The sequence below is a fragment of the Macaca nemestrina genome, chromosome 1, assembly GCF_043159975.1.
Source record: "Macaca nemestrina isolate mMacNem1 chromosome 1, mMacNem.hap1, whole genome shotgun sequence".
Lineage (NCBI taxonomy): Eukaryota > Metazoa > Chordata > Mammalia > Primates > Cercopithecidae > Macaca > Macaca nemestrina.
In genome coordinates this window covers 4,838,686-4,856,700 of record NC_092125.1, presented here as the reverse complement: position 1 = coordinate 4,856,700, position 18,015 = coordinate 4,838,686, and the positions used below count along the sequence as shown (strand labels likewise).

The window sequence follows — 18,015 nt, the reverse complement described above, 5'->3', positions numbered from 1 at the left end:
TGACAGAGTGAGGCCCTGTGGGGGAAAAAAAAAAATATGTGATAAGAAATTTTAGACTAGAAACAACATACATGTTTAGTCTAGGATCAGTGTGGGAAACAGAAAGGGGTTAACATACAAAATGAAGTGCTTAAAAAAATCCTCAGAAGGGCTGGAGGAACAGGCTCTGGGTGGGGCCCCCAGGAGGCATCTGGAGCATCTCCCCCAAACTGACCCATCACCGCTAAAGCTATGTCAGTCCAGATCAGGAAGCTGCTTCCAGGAGTATTGAGTTCAAGAACCTACTCCCAATACCACCGCCTCTGCCACCCAGGAAGCTGGAATTTGAACCTTGGGACACAGACTTCAGCCACTGCCTTCACAACAGTTGCTTCTTGTCTGCCCCAAAGCTGGAGATGAGACACTGGACATTTGCTGCAAAGAAGTGCTATGTCTCCACAACCTTGCTGGCCAGTAGAGATCACGGCAGCAGCCTCTGCCTCACGTCCACCTTCCAAATCCCAAGCAAGCACAGCCGATGAAAGGGCTCTCACTCCTAGCTGGGATTCTTGTCGTGAGGGACTCTGGGAAATGTTGTGCTTAGCTTGCAAGAAATGACACAGGATCTTGAGGCACAACTGATCAAAGCAAAAACAAAAGAACAATGAGGTGAGACAGGAGACTATGCCCAGCTAACGTTAGCGCAGTACCTTTGCTTTTTATTTTCTTATTGATTTATACTTATTTAATTTTTTTACCTTTGATTTTTAAAGAAAAGCATATCTGTATTTGCCTTATGCTTGCCATTTCTTTTTGCTCCTTTACTAATCTTGTATTTCCTTCCCTAAATAGCCTGTAAGCATCATCCTTCCACCATGTCAAATATTTTTACTGATTTCTTTCAAGATGGACTTTGCGGTACTAGATAGCTCACCCATGGAACTATGTGTAAACTGGCAATATGATCCTTTACTCTACATATTTTTTTCAGATTCCCATCCATCATGACAGCCATCCGACTACGAGAATTTATTGAGCGTCGCCCACTGATCCCGCCAAGGTATAGTTCTTCCAGAGGCACTGCCTCCAGGGCTGAGGCCAGGCAACCAGGTGCCTGGGGAGTTAGAACTGCACATCCTGCTGCTCATTGGTTGAGAGACCACTGCCAGGGAGTTCTAGGGAAGCTCTTTGGATGTTTCTTGATGAGCAGGTCTATGCAAACCCACTAGCAAAAGTCAGAGGAAGCTGAGATGCCAAAGAAAGAGACTGATAAATCCAGTTTCTTACAAAGAAATATTTAACAGGGACTTATGAACAGAAGCCACATACGTGTCTTGGTGGCAGTGAGATGAGATGGTGGATGTCTGCACCATTACCCCCGAGACCCAGGGTTTAGATACCATAGGGAAAGAGTGATACAGAAGGGATGTAGGGGACAATTGAAGTATGATAACACCAACGCTGTTTGGCCGAAGGGCAGAACTTACAGTAAGTACCTGCTCTGATACCAGGAACTATAGAGAAACTGGAAATCTTAGAGGCCTGGGGTGATATGATTTGGTTGTGTCTCCACTCAAATCTCATCTTGAATTGTAGTTCCCATAATTCCCACGTGTCATGGGAGGGACCTGGTGGGAGGTAATTGAATCATGGGGTGGGGCTTTCCCATGCTCTTCTCCTGACAGTGAATAAGTCTCACGAGATCTGATGGTTTTATAAGTGGGAGTTCCCCTGAGCAAACTCTCTTGTCTGCTGCCATGTAAGATGTGCCTTTGCTCCTCCTTTGCCTTCTGCCATGATCGTGAGCCCTCCCCAGCCATGTGGAACTGTGAGTCCATTAAACCTCTTTTTCTTCATAAAGTACCCAGTCTCAGGTATTTCTTCATAGCAATAGGAAAATGGGCTAATAAAAGGGGTTAATCAGAAGCCAACATGGTGAATTAGCATCCAACACAGAGTTGCTCTAGCCTCTACTTTGGGTTTAGGGAAGTTGTGAGAAAGAGAAACCTCACACTCACTGCAGAATCCAAGCAAACAGGCAACTCCAAATTCCCAAAAGACCAGAAGGATATTGGTTTTTGCTTGGGAAGAGCTTTACTGAGAAGTCTGAGCCACGCAGGCCTACATTTTGGATCGGACCATTTTACTCTGCTTGGGGTAAAACAAACTGCCCCTGTGCTTCGGCACGATGAGAGCTGACAGCACAGATGGAAACTAAGGAGCCGTTTCAATCTTTCTTCAAGGTCCTCTATGGCACAAGAATAACAAGCCCTAGATATGTTTTGTTGTACTAAATTTGATATCAGATGAGTCTGTAAATCCTAACCCCGCTCTCCCTTCACCATCTGTGATGGAGTCTGCAGAAGTGGAGTAGCTATAAATTTGTGACAGAAACCTCACACTGTGATTTGGGCGTCAGCCTCTTGTAGCCCCATTGGCTTCGTGGCTTTGAGCAAGCCTCATGTTTATTTTATTTTATTTTTATTTATTTATTAGGGACAAAGTCTCGCCCTGTTGCCCAGGCTGGAGTGAAGTGGCTGGATTATGATCTTCCAACTCCTGGGTTCAGCTGATCTTCCTGCTGCCTTAGTCTCCTGAGTAGCTAGGACTACAAGCTGCCTGGCTAATTTTTAAATTTTCTGTAGAGACCAGGTCTCACTATGTTGCCCAGACTGTCTGGAACTCCTAGCCTCAAACAATCCTCCTTAGTATCTCAAAGTACTGGGATTACGGGTGTGAGCCACAACACACCCGTAATGTTTATTTTAATATTGAGTTATTTTAGCCATGTTTGGTCAAAAGAGAGAAGTCTTTCTTCCAGAAACTACAGAAGGAGTGAATGGATGGATGTGTCCTTCTTGGGTACACCTTAAGAATTTGCTTTTAAGACCTGGCGCAGCACCTCGTGCCTGTAATCCCAGCACTTTGGGAGGCCAAGGCGGGTGGATCACTTGAGGTCAGGAGTTCAAGAGCAGCTTGGGCAACATAGTGAAACCTATCTCTACTAAAAATACAAAAATTAGCCAGGCGTGGTGGCACACACCTGCAATCCCAGCTACTCAGGAGGCTGAGGCAGGAGACTCGCTCGAGCCCAGGAGGCGGAGGTTGCAATGAGCCGAGATCGTGCCACTGCACTCCAGTGTGGGCAACAGAACAAGACTTTGTCTATTAAAAAAAAAAAAAAAAAAAGAGAAAAAGAAACAAATAAAATAATTGGAAGTTGTGATAAAGGCTATAAAGGAAATGAAAAAGGGTGTGAGAGAGAATAATGAAGGCGGAGAGGCAGGCAGAAGGAGAATGCCTTCTCTAGCCAGGGTGTTCAGGGAACAGCTCTCTGAGCAGTTAACAGCCGAGCATGATGCTGGGTGATAGGGGTAGGGGGGCGGGAGAAGGGAGTGGTCTGGGGAGGAGGAAGTGCAGGTCCAAAAGCCCTGAGTCATGAAAGACGCCATGAAAAGCCCTGAGTCATGAAAGACGCCATGACACGGTGACACGGGGGCTGGAGCTGGGAGAAGGGTGGGGAGGTAGAGGCAGGAGACGTTCCTGGAGGGCTTTGTGGCCCACAACAGTACATTTGAGTTTTACGCTATTACACACGCAATGGGTTGAAGGGTTTTATGCAATGGAGGACCCTGATCTGACTTACTTTTTATGAAGCTCACTCTGAGAACAGATTGTCTGAAGACAACAGTGGGGGTTATTGCAGAGAGCAGGGGGAGGCAATGGTGATCTGGGCCAAGGGGCAGCCGTGAGCTGGAGAAAAGCCGTCCCATGGGAGATCCAGCCTGGAGGGGGAATGCACGGACTTGCTGATGGATTGGACCCATGTGCTGGCAGGTCAGGAAAGGCATCAAGAGCTGTCCCACGGTGAGCACTATGGGTGGAGGGTGGGGGCACCGAGACTAGTTCAGGTGCGGGAAGAGTGGGAGCCGTCAGTGTGCCTGCCCCCCGACCCATGTGCGGCTCTGAGGACAAGCCCCAGAGAGCTGAAGACAGCCCAGCCTTAGGCCTCCAGGGGCCCCAGGACCTGCTGCGCTCAGTTCCACCCAAACCCCCCGACTCCAGGCCAGGTCCAGACACCACAGAGCACCAGGAAGGAGTGGCCAGTAGAGGTTTGTTTCCATTTTCCCCAGAGGAGACCAGAGTTAAATAGGCCCCACAGTGAACAAAACAGATCTCAAACACACCCAGAAAGAGCAAAGCCGCTGGGGAGACAATCAGGAAATACTGGCGCCAGCTCTGTTCCTCTCTCCCCTGCTTCCTCCTCATCCGGGTTTCGGGAAGGAAAGGGTTTTGGTTTTTTGTTTTGTTTTTTTGAGACAAAGGCTTGTGCTGTCACCCAGGCTGGAGTGCAGTGGTACGATCTTGGCTCACTTCAACCTCTGCCTCCTGAATTCAAGCGATTTCTTGTGCCTCAGCCTCTGAGTGCTGGGACTACAGGCGCCCGCCACCATACCTGGCTAATTTTTGTATTTTTAGTAGAGACGAGGTTTCACCATGTTGGCCAGGCTGGTCTCGAACTCCTGACCTCAAATGATCCACTCGCCTCGGCCTCCCAAAGTGCTGGGATTACAGGCGTGAGCCACCGCACCTGGCCTATTTTATCTGTTTCTTTATTTCCTGCCTGTCACCACCCCCAGAATAATAATGGTAAATACTTCTGAAGCTCTTACTCTGTGCCAAGCACTGTCCTAGGTGCATCTGAACTCCTTTAACCTTCACTACTGTGAGTTCCGTATGAGGGAACCAAGGCACTGTGTGGTTAAATGACTGTCCCAGATCCCACAGCCAGTGACTGGCGGACATGGATCTTAAACTCACGTCTGTGCTTATGGTCAGTGCACTTTGCTGCATCTCCAGGTTAGCCCCCTGGGCCGGGCTTACTTCCCTTTCTCTGCAATTCACTATCATGACCTCTGCATTGCAGATTATCATTCTCAGTAGGCCCTGTAGGCACGGTTGTTGAAAACATTAAAATGAATGAGTGAGCAAAATTATCCAGTCATTTATGTGTGGTTTGTCCCCTGGTGACTGATGGCACCTGAGCCTGCCCTTGCGTGGTTTTGCACAAGCATGTATCCAATTCATCCTTAAATGCCCAAGCCTCAGAGCTATGCTATGGAAAACCAGATTAAAATCAGCAGGGACACTGAATCAAAGTAAATGTTAAATGGTTCACACTTAGCAGTGGCCACATAAAATTCTTGTATTCATAATCATATTGGCTGGGCGCAGCTGCTCATGCCTGTAATCCCAGCACTTTGGGAGGCCAAGGCGGGTGGATCATGAGTTCAAAAGATCAAGACCATCCTGGCCAACATGGCGAAACCCTGTCTCTACTAAAAATATAAAAAGTTAGCGGGGTGTGGTGGCACACACCTGTAGTCCCAGCTACTCGGGAGGCTGAGGCAGGAGAATTGCTTGAACCTGGGAAGGTGGAGGTTGCAGTGAGCCAAGATTGCACCACTGCACTCCAGCCTGGCGACAGAGCCAGACTCCTTCTCAAAAAAAAAGAAAAAAAAGAAAAAAAAATCCTATTATATACAACTGTTTACTGGTGCCATCCCCTGGCTACAGGCTGGAGGCCTGTCACTCAGAGAAGGGCTGAGTGTGGCATTGGTTTGTGGAACGCAGGATACTCCTGAAAAGATCACTTTAAGTGGGTTAAATTCAGTGTGTTGTAGAAGATCAAAGATACAGAATTCATGTGTGATTTAAATAGATTTTTAAAACTTCGATCGAAACAGTCTCTGAAGATCCAGAGGCAGCCGTGTGGCCAGCCCATCCTGCGTGGGATGATATTGAAGCAGCGTCATTTTTCTGGGGTACGACCCATGGTTCACTGCCTCACGCCAACGAAATCAAGGACGTGAACACACAAGGAGCGAGGTTAAGAGCGGAGGTTTGATAGGCTAAAGAAAGAGAAAATCTCTCTCTTGCAGAGAGAGGGAGGCCCAATGGGTCTTCTGGCCCCTGGTGAAGCACAGGTTTTATAGATGAGCTTGAGGAGGTGGTGTTTGAGGTCTGGTTTACGTAGGGCACAAAAGATTGGTTGGACCAGGTGTGCCATTTGCATAACATGAGAAGAACTAGTTAGGACTAGGTGTGTTGTTTGCATGGCATGTGAAGAAGCTGACCACCCCACCCTAATATTTTATTATGCAGATGGGTTCTCTACCTGGCTGGGTCACGTTCAGTTGCCTGTTTTTGTTTTTACTATACACGTGGTGACAGAGAAAAGGGAAGATGGAGCCTCCATGTTGAACATGCCTGGCCCCCAGGTAGCCCTTTTCTATGGACACAGCTGCTGGCATTCACCCTGCAAGTTTCCAGCTTGCTTATTCATGTCCGCAGCTCAATTTTACAGGCTGCTCTTTGTTAGAAAAGAAATGACTTTGGGGCTGCTTTTGTTAAAAGGGAAATTCCACCGAGGACTCTGTTGCCTTTTCCATCTGACTAAATAATTTCTGTCTCCTGTATCCACATCATCACCTTGGGAGATGTCAGCCACCAAGTACAAATGTCTCATTTACTCTCATGTACCCATTAATGGAGAAGACAGTGTCATTCCCATTTTACTGATGAGGAAACTGAGGCTCCCCACTTCCTTGAGGAGATTCTTCTGGAGCTGGTAAAACCTGGGAGATGAGGGCACAGGTCCGGGGGCTTCCCAGTCCTTCCTTCAGTTCCGTCTTCTGGACTTACTAGCTTATGTCCATAGCTAAGTTATTTATTTCCCCCGAGCCTCAGTTTCTTATCAGGTATAGTGCTCACCACATTGTCTATGATTAGATAGTTGCCTAAATATGGCTTTCCTGACCAGATTATGAACTCCTGAGTGGAAAGACAATATTATCATCACTGTGTCCCTAGCACCTAGCACACTGGAGACACAAAAGAGCTCACAGTGAGTACTTTTCATTGAGTTAAAAGCATCTTCCAGCCAACATTGCTGTGTCTTTATGGCTTTTCCTATTTTTTAGTGTACAATGTCTATTTGCTGTCTGCCCCAAAATGAGAGAATCACAGAGTTTGTATGAAAATAGCACCGGATTCCTATTTTAAAAAAAAATCATCACACATACCCTTGGGTGGCAGAATGCGACATGGAGTTTGGAGACCTGGGTTTGATTCACAGTGCTGGCACTTCCTCGTTTAAGTGGACTTTACTATTTAAAAAGTCCGCTTAACCTTTCTGGGGCTTGGGCTATTCTTATAAAGCAGAGAGTTAATCAGGTCTACCTTGCGAGGTGACTGTGAGGATGAAGTGAGATCATTTCTGTAAAAATGCTCTGTGGAGCATGAGTCCCAACAGAGCCGGAACAGAGCAGAGTGCGGTCATAAGAGCACAGGCTACCTGGGGCTGTGGGGCCAGGCTCTGGAGGACAGACACCCGTGGCCTCTCCTATGCATGTTGAATGTTGACTGTGGCTAAGCCCAGATCCCGCTCCGGTTACAGCCACACTCCCAGGGAACAGGTTTGCTCTCATGTGGACTGAATACACCACCTCAAAGAGCCAAGCCATCAGGGACTCGAAATCATGCACGGTGCCTGCACCCGCCCAGAGAGAAGGACAGGGCTTTCTACAGCTGGTTAAAACCCAGGTCAACAGAATCACTCTGAGCAGAGCCCTGAGCTGGGCTGGGCTCCACAGCCAAGTCTGAAGAGTCCACACGTGCTTTCACAGTCATTCGCTGAGGCCGGGTAACGCACAGCCTCGGGCCTGGCTAGGCATTTCCCCTTAGGAGGTCAAAACTCTCTTCTCCACCCAGCCAGCCCTCCCTCCACACCCATCTCCTTACGCGCACCTTCCCATTGTCTCTCCACTCTTCCCAAAACCTGCCAAGAGACACTCCCGAGGGGTGGCGGCAGGGAGTGTTACTTGGTGCTGGTGTAAGGATTCTTTATCCTCAAACCAGCTTTTACTGACGGCTTCTAAGGAGCGGCGCTGAGTTTATTCACCTGTGTTCAGCAGCTGTGTGTTTGTATGCACGCCATGGTCAAAACCCAGCCCACCGCCAACAGCCCAGCCACTGTAGAAACCAACGTCCTTTAGGTGGATTCTTAAACGGTAGTGTGGCCCTGGGGTAACATTCCAAGGTGGTGCTTGAGAAAATGGATAGGTGCCTAAGAAAGCTACGTGTCCCACCCCCGTGCATTCAGAAATGGCATTTGTTCCCTTTATTGTGCCAGTTCATCTTTCTTCTTATGACTTAATACCCCATTGTTATTTACCAGCCAGGGCTCAGTCAGATTATCCCAGGCACTGAGCAGGCCCAGACAGCCTGTGGTTTTTCTGCAAATCAGAGCTCCCAGAGGTCCTCTTTGCACAGACAGAGACAGAACTCGCCCTGCTCAGCACTTGCCTTTCATACTAGACAACCGGGCCCACTCTGGCCCTCATACACTCCACTCAGAACCCAATTCTGTCCACGTCTTGGCGCCTATAATTCCCTTTGCTTGGAATCTCCTCCCCATCCCCTTTGCTTACACCGGTCTTAGATACTCCTCCCTCTTCTGTGTCCTATCGACCCTTTATTCAGATCACTATTTCAGCATGTGAAGAGCTTTTTGAGGACAAGGGCTGCTTCTTAGTCAGCTTTGTATCTGCAGAGCCTAGCACAGTGCAGGGTGTTTTGTGTGCGTTCGATAAATGTTGGTTGAGTCGAACTGAAGGCATAGTTTCAGTTTTCATCCATCATCTGACACATATTTAGTGAGATACTTTATGCAAAACAATGTGCTACTTTCTACTGACTCTGAATTTTTTTTTTTTTTTGAGATGGAGTCTCACTCTGTCACCCAGGCTGGAGTGCAGTGGCGCGGTCTCGGCTCAGTGCAAGCTCCGCCTCCTGGGTTCACGCCATTCTCCTGCCTCAGCCTCCCAAGTAGCTGAGATTACAGGTGCCCACCACCACGCCCGGCTGATTTTTTGTATTTTTAGTAGAGACGGGGTTTCACCGTGTTAGCCAGGATGGTCTCGATCTCCTGACCTCGTGATCTGCCCGCCTCAGCCTCCCAAAGTGCTGGGATTACAGGCGTGAGCCACCGTGCCTGGCCTCCTGACTGTGAATTTTTATGGCATCTACTGACTGCTCAGAATCTGTGGGACATCCCGAAAGACCCCACATGTCCAGGCATCACAAAATAAAGTCACCTTCCCAGTGATGGCCACTTACTGTGTTCCCTCTCTTGGGGAAAGGCAGGATTCTTTCCAATGCTCGAAGACGCAGCTTTGTCTTGGACACTTCCCTGTCTTTTACCCTCTATCCTATCTCCTAAAATATCCTCAATCAGCCCTATCCTCTCCATCCACATTTCCATCATATCAGAGCTTCATCATGGCCCACATAAAGCACTACAATCACGTCCTAAGCAGTCTTTCTATTTTTAGTCAGATGGTCTTCAAATTTGTTTTCTGGCTGGGATTTGCACCTGCAATCCCAGCACTTCGGGAGGTCAAGGCTGGAGAATCACTTGAGCCCAGGAGTTCCAGACCAGGCTGGTCAACATAGTGAGACCCTGTCTTTTAAAAAAAATTGTTTTCCACATTGCCATCAAAAAAGATCTTTCTATATCATGTCATGAATCTTGTTCAAAATCTCACAAAGTAGCCTGGGCAACATAGTGAAACTACAAAAAAAAATATATATATATATATATATGCCAGGCACATGGTACATGCCTGTAGTCCCTCCCAGCTACTTAAGAGGCTGAGACAGGAGAACCTCTATGATCCTAGGAGTTAGAGGCTACAGTGAGCTATGATCACACTGTACTACAGCCTGGGCAACAGAGCGAGACTTCATCTCTAAAAGCAAACGAAACAAACAACAACAAACCTCACAAAGATTTCCTATCACCTCCATTAGTAGTCCTCAAACTTTCAGACACAATACCCCCTTTTAAATAACAGATATTTTGTAATATCTCTGCTATTCTTCTGAAATAAAATCTGTAAATAATATAAACCAACCACATATAATTTTAAAATATTAGGTTGGTGCAAAAGTAATTGCAGTTTTTGCCATTGAAAATAATGGCCATTGAAAGTCATAGCAAAAACCCCAATTACTTTTACACCAACCTATCTCATTACAGTTGTATAACTATAATATAAAAGGAAAAGCAATGTACTATAAAATGAGATGTATTTCTGGCCAGGCGCTAGCTCATGTCTGTAATCCCAGCACTTTGCTAGGCCGAGGTGGGCAGATCACTTGAGGTCAGGAGTTTGAGACCATCCTGGCCACCATGGTGAAACCCATCTCTTCTCAAAACACAAAAATTAGCCTGATGTGGTGGTGGGCACCTGTAATCCCAGCTACTCGGGAGGCTGAGGCAGGAGAATAGCTTGAACTCAGGAGGCAGAGGTTGCAGTGAGCCAAGATCGGGCCACTGCACTCCAGCCTGGGTGACCGAGTGAGACTCCATCTCAAAATAAATAAATTAATTAAATAAATTAAAATAGGTGTATTTTAAAGCATAAAACCTGCGCACCATTGCCCTCCAGCCTGGTCTCCCTCAGCCCCGCTGTATTCCACTTGTACCACCCACCCTTGTCCCACTCCCTCTTACGTTCACCCCACAGAAGCACTCCCTCCCAGTCCCCACATGTTAGCTCAATGATGCTCCCAAAACACCTCAAAATTCAGCCTCCAGACAGGGCTCGAGTCCCCCTCCCCGGCTTGCAAGCACCTCGTGCTTTGACATCACAGCGCTGCTTCACATTTAGTCTTTACAGACTTATTGTTACAGTTAAAAAAACAGATGAAATTTTGTAAACATCAAAAATAAAAAAATACAGTATGATGAGCCCCCATTTACCAATTCCTACATTTCTTTTATTATTTTTGTTTTTATTTATTTTTTTCAGACAGAGCCCTCCATTTACGGATTCCCACATTTCTCGTTTTTCTTTGTTTGTTTGTTTTTGTTTTTTGTGAGACCGGGTTTCACACTGTTGCCCAGGCTGGAGTACAGTGGCACAGTCTCAGCTCACTGCAACTTCTACTTCCCAAGTTCAAGCAATTCTCCTGGCTCAGCCTTCCCAGTAGCTGGGATTACAGGCATGTGCCACCATGTCCAGCTAATTTTTTGTATTTTTAGTAGAGACCGGGTTTCACCATGTTGGCCAGGTTGGTCTCGAACTCCTGAGCCCAAGTGATCCGCCCAACTTGGCCTCCCAAGGTGCTGGGATTACAGGTGTCCACGGCGCCCAGCCCAATTCCCACATTTCAACCGTTATCAACATTTGCCCCACTGGTTTTATTTTTCTTTTCATTTAACTTTATTTTATTCCAGAAATATGCTTGCCCACCTGCTGGTTTTGTATATCCACTTATTTCTTTTTTCCTAATATTTTGAACTTAATACATGATACACTAAATATTTCCTTATGAATCCTGAACATAAATAACATTTTATTACAGATGCAGGAGGTTGTGGTGGGAGGAGGGAGGCCTGCAAGGCCCATACACTCAGCTATGGTAGAAAAGGGTTCGTTATGCATGAAAAAGACTCTTACCAGGAAAGTCCATGGGTTTTGGGGGCTCAGTGCCAGGACCTGGGGACAAAGACCAAATACGTTTTGTATTATGCCGCAGCTGGCATTCTTCTGGAATGAACTAATTGTAAGAACGGCTTTCTTCTCACTTTCTGCTCTAGTATATTCATTGCTCACCAAGGAAGAGACCTGCAAGGCTATTACCCTGGGCAGCTGGCAAGACTCCATTTTGATCATGGTGCAAAGAGAGCTCCCAGGTGAGACACCCTCCTCAGTCTCAATTTCCAAGAATGTCATGAAAGTTACAATGATAAAAAGTGGTGGGCAGGGGGAAGATACACTACTCCTCATAATAATGATGACAGCAAAAATAAGTATTATTTAGTGGATAGAAGAGGTTTGGAAGGAAATATACCAAATTGTTAATTTTTTTTTTAATGAGTGGTGACATTATTCTTACTTTATATCTTACTGTTTTGAGACAAGGTCTCGCTCTGTTGTCCAGGCTGGAGTGCAGTGGCAAGATCTTGGCTCACCACAACCTCCACCTCCCAGGTTCGAGCAATTCTCGTGCCTCAGCCTCCCCAGTAGCTGAGACTACAGGCACACGTTACCACATCCAGCTAATTTTTTTGTATTTTTAGTAGAGATAGGGATTCACCATGTTGGCCAGGCTGGTCTCAAACTCCTGGCCTCAAGTGATCCGCCCACCTTGGCCTCCCAAAGTGCTGGGTTTACAGGCATGAGCCACTGCACCCAGCCCATAGGCACTTTGACCTTATTTTATAGTTAGAGGAGGCTGGAAACCACAGGGGTTAAAAGCAGCAAGTAGAATAAATTACAAAATGTTTGACTTTGGGCAATTTTCATTTCTTATCCACGTATCGATTGCCTTATCTATTAAATAAAATAACTGGAGTGACATTCCAGAGCACTGTAAGCACTCGACGTATGTTTGCTATCCTTTGACTCAACATCTAGTATATATTACACATTTCTCTTAATTGCCTGTGACATAGTTGGCTCCTGGGTATCCTCCATGCAAGAAGGGAGCCACAGCATGTGTGGCTTCAAACAGCGCAGAGTCTAAATGTAATCGATGATCAAACAAGAAGTAGCTTTAAGGGCCATTCTGTTTTAATTAGATGAATGAAGTGGAGCTCAGAGAGGTGACATGTTTGGCCTGGGGTCACCCCGTTAGTTGGTATAAAAGTTGGGCTTGGTGGCCGGGCACGGTGGCTCATTCCTGTAATCCCAGCACTTGGGAGGCCGAGGTGGGTAGACCACCTGAAGTCAGGCGTTCAAGACCAGCCTGACCAACATGGAGAAACCCTCTCTCTACTAAAAATACAAAATTAGCTGGGCGTGGTGGTGGGTGGTGCATGCCTGTAATCCCAGCTACTCAGGAGGCTGAGACAGGAGAATCACTTGAATCCGGGAGGCAGAGGTTGCAGTGAGCCAAGATCACACCATTGCACTCCAGCCTGGGCAACAAGAGCGAAACTCAAAAAAAAAAAAAAAAGTTGGGCTTGAATCCATTTACATTTTCTGGTTCCCAGTTCAAGACTGTTTGTTCTAACTCAAATCCATACTATATTAAACCAGTAGGGCTATGTTTTCTGCCAGAGGATAGACAAGAAAGGAAATGATAGACCCCCACTGCCAGAGCTGCTCATGGCCCAACTCCACAGGACACCCTCCACGTTGTGTGAACCCTGACATCGCTCTCCTCCACTTCCCACCGCCACCTCGCCTGGCACCCAAATATCAGTCCTACCAGAGGACGGCTCAATTAAAGGGAACCTTGATCTGAAAGACTTGTGCCTGCCCAAGGTTAGCCTTAAGTGGAAAACTCAATGCAAATGTCAGTCTATGAGCTCATTAAGCTTCTAGTTAAGAAGAAAAAAGAAGACAAGCAAAACAAAACAACAACTAGGAAATAATGACGTTGGCAGGATGAGACCTAAGTTCAGCTCTTGTAGTCATGGTATAACTTGATAGGTGTCTAACGGCTTACCTTCCCCAGATATATTCCTCCACCAACTTGATGTCCTTCAGTATTGGAGTCCTTCCTTTGAGTGAAAGTCTTGTCTTCAGAAGGGCATTGATGTATTACTTGAAAAGGGAGAATATTCTGGTGCTAGAGAAACACCCAGTCAGAGGTAGAGGCAGGCTGGCAGTCCAGCAGAGGCAATCTAGGAGCAGTCACCAGGGCCTGGTTCGGCACTCAGAGCCATCAGTGACACAGAAGTGACTAGATTGGTAGTGATGGTCACACAGAATCCGAATTCACAAGAGACTGATGCATTCCCCAGGCCGCTAATGTTTTGATTGACAGTGGGAGTCATTCTTTCGTAGGAAAAGGAGGACCCTCACCATCATTTAAGGCACCTACTTTACAAGGTCACGTACCCGATAAGCATGAAATAAGAACAAGTGGAGGTGGGTGGGTATTCTCAATGATTCTTTAGGCCCATCCACAACAGAGCACCTTCCAATCATCCAGCATCTCAACCTGTTCAGTACCCCATGAGCATGGTCAGATGCTTGCTCTTGCTTTTTCTGAACATCAGGCACAGCCACTCCATTCTTAAAGTCCAAGAGCACACTCTTTCTTAAAGAAGGCCCGTCACAATCAAGGTTACCCAATCAGGCAAACATAACTCATGATGAAGCAGTGTTCGTCTCCTCTGTGACGCTGTGTGATTAGTTCACAGCGATAAACTCACAGAAGGCTATCACCCCCTTTAGATTTAGATGTTCCTAAATCTCAGCTAACACTTAATAGTTTTCACATCAACAGCAGCTCATCTCACCTATTTTATAGTTTAAAAACATAAACGTGTATGAGAACATTTAGAAAACATTCACAATCAAAAACGGAATGATTGAAAGTTACCCACAATATCATCACCCAAAGATAATCATGCAGAATCATCCAGATCTACATCAAAATAGGACGGGATGGGTATTTTGAAACCTTTTTATTTTTGGTAATAGCTGCATTGAGATAATCCACATACCATATGATTTATCCATTTAATTCAATTGAATGAATTCAATTCAATTCAATTCAATTCAATGCATAATTCAACTGAAACCTTTGTTTAAACATGTATTGTGGGCTTTTTTCCATTTCAAAAGTTATAATCCTACTACATCATCCTTTTTTTTTTTTTTTTTTAAGATGAGTCTCGCTCTTGTTGCCCAGGCTGGAGTTTAGTGGCGCAATCTCAGCTCACTGCAACCTCTGCCTTTGGGTTCAAGTGATTCTCCTGCCTCAGCCTCCCATGTAGCCAGGATTACAGGTGACCACCATCCCGCTCAGCTAATTTTGTATTTTTAGTAGAGACGGGATTCGCCATGTTGGCCAGGCTGGTCTTGAACTCCTGACCTCAGGTGATCTGCCAACCTCGGCCTCCCAAAGTGCTGGGATTACAGGCATGAGCCACCACATCCAGCCGTACAGCATCATTTTTAATGGTGGCGTGGCATTCCCACATATTTCTGTGTCATTGTCTAAATAATTTCCTATTTTTTTACATGCAAGCTGTCCCACTCTTTTTATTATCATAAAAACACTTGGACAAGCATTCTTAGAGCTAAGTCTTTGTTGACATCCTAATTGTTGGGACAAAATATGTGCAGATTTTCAAGGTCTTGATATATATCACCAAAGCTGGGCCAGTGAAAGTACACTGCCACAAACGATATTTTGCCATTACATTTTAGTTGTTCTTTGCTTTTCTTTTCCAGAGGATACCTATTTGAACAGGGGTACAGGAAGGTTATAACTGATTTCAAGTCCATCAAACCCCAAGAGGCACATAGTGGTTAGTCTAACCAGATGTATTGATTCCTATTTTATTTTATTTTATTTCTTTGAGACAGGGTCTTGCTCTGTCACCCAGGCTGTGTCTCGGCTCTCTGTGACCTCTGCCTCCTGGGCTCAAGGGATCCTCCTACCTAAGCCTCCCTAGTAGCTGGGATTACAGGTGTACACCACCACACTTGGCTACTTTTTGTATTTTTTTTGTAGAGACGGGTTTTCGCCATGTTGCCCAGGCTGGCCTCGAACTCCTGAGCTCAAGCGATCTGTCCCCATCAGCCTCCAAAAATGTTGGGATTACAGGCGTGAGCCACCACACCAGGCCTGCACTGGTTCCTTGAAGCAACAAACATCCACAGAACAGTTACACTGGGAAAGGGCACCAGGGACCTTGGAGCACGGGGAGTGGCTGTGCATGGGCAGATCTAGTGGAGAGTGTGATATGCATCACCTCCTAGGACCTGTCATTGGAGAGAAGGAGGGATGCTAAAGGGAAGAACAGAGAACAGAAGTCCCTGAACCATCTACTACAGCTTTGCCAGGGCTGGTCGTAGAGCTATGGGAGTCTTGTCAATACTCTCTTGTTAGCCTCATGGCCATTTCCAGGGAATGGATTCCAGCTGGTAAGAAAATGGACGGCTTTTTCCTACTGGGTTTTCAGCAAACTGTTTCTATTTCCATTTAGACCGCTCATAGACTTGACAATTCCACCCAAGAGAAAATATCACTATCAGCCTCAATTAGACCAACAAACGCTCATTCGATACATTTGCTTTCGAAGACATTCAAAGCCTGCTGAGCCGTGGTACAAAGAAACCACTTACCAAAGAGACTATTCTCTGCCGTTCTATGAGATTGGTAAGTCAGGCCAAGTGCTCTTAACTCTCTGAGATTAACCTTGCCTGGGCCACAGATCAGCATCTCCCATGGGCTCGCTGTCTCAGGGAGCCTGTTTGGGACCAGTCGAGTTGGAGGCATGGATATGTGTGTGTGTTTCTGCGTGCAGGAAGAATTGAGGGGGCCTCCCAAGGCGCCTCCCTATCTAGCTCCCTGCAGAGGAGACTTTAGGGATGAAAATGCATATATCCTTTTTAACACGCAGTCTCAAGTCTGACCACTCTTTTCTTTTTTTTAAATTAGACACAGGGTCTTGCTATGTTGCCCAGGCTGGCCTTGAACTCCCGGCCTAAAGCAATCCTCCTGACTCAGTCTCCTGAGTGGCTGAGACTACAGGCATAAGTCACTGCACCCAGCTAATTGCTTAATTCTTTTTTGTAGAGATGAGGGTCTCACTATGTTGCCCAGGCTGGCCTCAAACTCCTGACCTCAAGTGATCCTCCCGCCTCAGCTTCTCGAAGTGCTGGGATTACAGGTGTGAGCCACCACACCTGGTCTTCACTGAGTCCCTTGTCACATAACAAAGTCATTATTGTGCCTAAACATAGTGTTAACAGAACTTTTCTTATTCCCGATTTCAAACTTTACAACAATGATTTGACATTTGGAGGTATGCTTCAGACATTCTAAGTTCCCCTTGTAATATGTGAGGCTGCAGCATGTAAAAAAATACTGAAAGGGGGCTGGGCATGGTGGCTCCTGCCTGTAATCCCAGCAATTTGGGAGGCTGAGGCAGGCAGATCACCTGAGGTCAGGAGATTGAGACCAGCCTGCCCAACATGGAGAAACCCCATCTCTACTAAAAATACAAAATTAGCCAGGCTTGGTGGTGCATGCCTGTAATCCCAGCTACTCGGGAGGCTGAGGCAGGAGAATCTCTTGAAACCAGGAGGCAGAAGTTGCCGTGAGCCGAGATTGTGCCATTGCACTCCAGCCTGAGCAACAGGAGCAAAACTCCATCTCAAATAAATTAAATAAATACTGAAAGGGACTGAGGCTCCCGACATACAGGACCTTGGGGGAGGACATGTAGACACCAATTTAAACATTGTTGTGTTCCTGCTGTCACTGGTGCTTTGAATTTTAGTTCTTGGGATGAATTACTTCATTGACAGACTTTTTTTTTTTTTTGAAATGGAGTCTCACGCTGTCGGCCAGGCTGGAGTGCAGTGGCACCATCTGGGTTCACTGCAACCTCTGCCTCCTGGGTTCAAGTGATTCTCCTGCCTCAGCCTCCCGAGTAACTGGGATTACAGGCCCACACCACCATGCCTGGCTAATTTTTGTATTTTTGGTGGAGACGGGTTCTCACGCTGTTGGCCAGGCTGGTCTCGAACTCCTGACCTGAAGTGATCTGCCTGCCTTGGCCTCCCAAAGTGCTGGGATGACAGGCGTGAGCCACTGCGCCTGGCCAACAGACTTTTAAAATGAGTAAACCTCAATATTTTGGAGGCTCTTACACTGTGGTAGGCACATATTTAGTCCTGAAAGCAGCTCCCTGAAGTCAAGTCCTACTATTTTCCCAATTTTACCGTAGGAAAAGCCAAGTCAGAGGCAGTTTATTAATGAGCCCCAGGTCACACAGCTAGGCGGTAGGAGAAGCAGAATTCAGCCCCAGGTCATTTCAAGCTGTGCTTGAAGATACACAGCCTCTGTCACACCTGAGTGTCACCTGTACTGCTATTTATTTAATAGTTTTCTTTAAAGAGAGTCACTTTCTATTTACTTAAAATACGGAATGCCTGGGCTGGGCCCCTGGGCCCCAGGGAATAGCAAATACAGCCATCAGGAAGAGCAGGACTG

General features: G+C 46.4%; 1 protein-coding gene across 2 annotated transcripts in view; it reads left to right on the top strand.

Annotated features, from left to right (window-relative positions):
• Positions 1 to 18,015, top strand: part of SPMIP3 (sperm microtubule inner protein 3) — a 41,599-nt gene that overhangs the window by 12,031 nt on the left and 11,553 nt on the right. The window contains exons 3-5 of one of the 2 annotated variants that reach the window (XM_011729506.3): positions 971 to 1,039; positions 11,648 to 11,743; positions 16,001 to 16,173. In XM_011729506.3, coding sequence (XP_011727808.1) covers positions 984 to 1,039; positions 11,648 to 11,743; positions 16,001 to 16,173 — 325 coding nt within the window. In that variant the 5' untranslated portion in view covers positions 971 to 983. The remainder of the gene's footprint in view (positions 1 to 970; positions 1,040 to 11,647; positions 11,744 to 16,000; positions 16,174 to 18,015) is intronic. The other variant, XM_071073462.1, reaches the window with a different exon arrangement.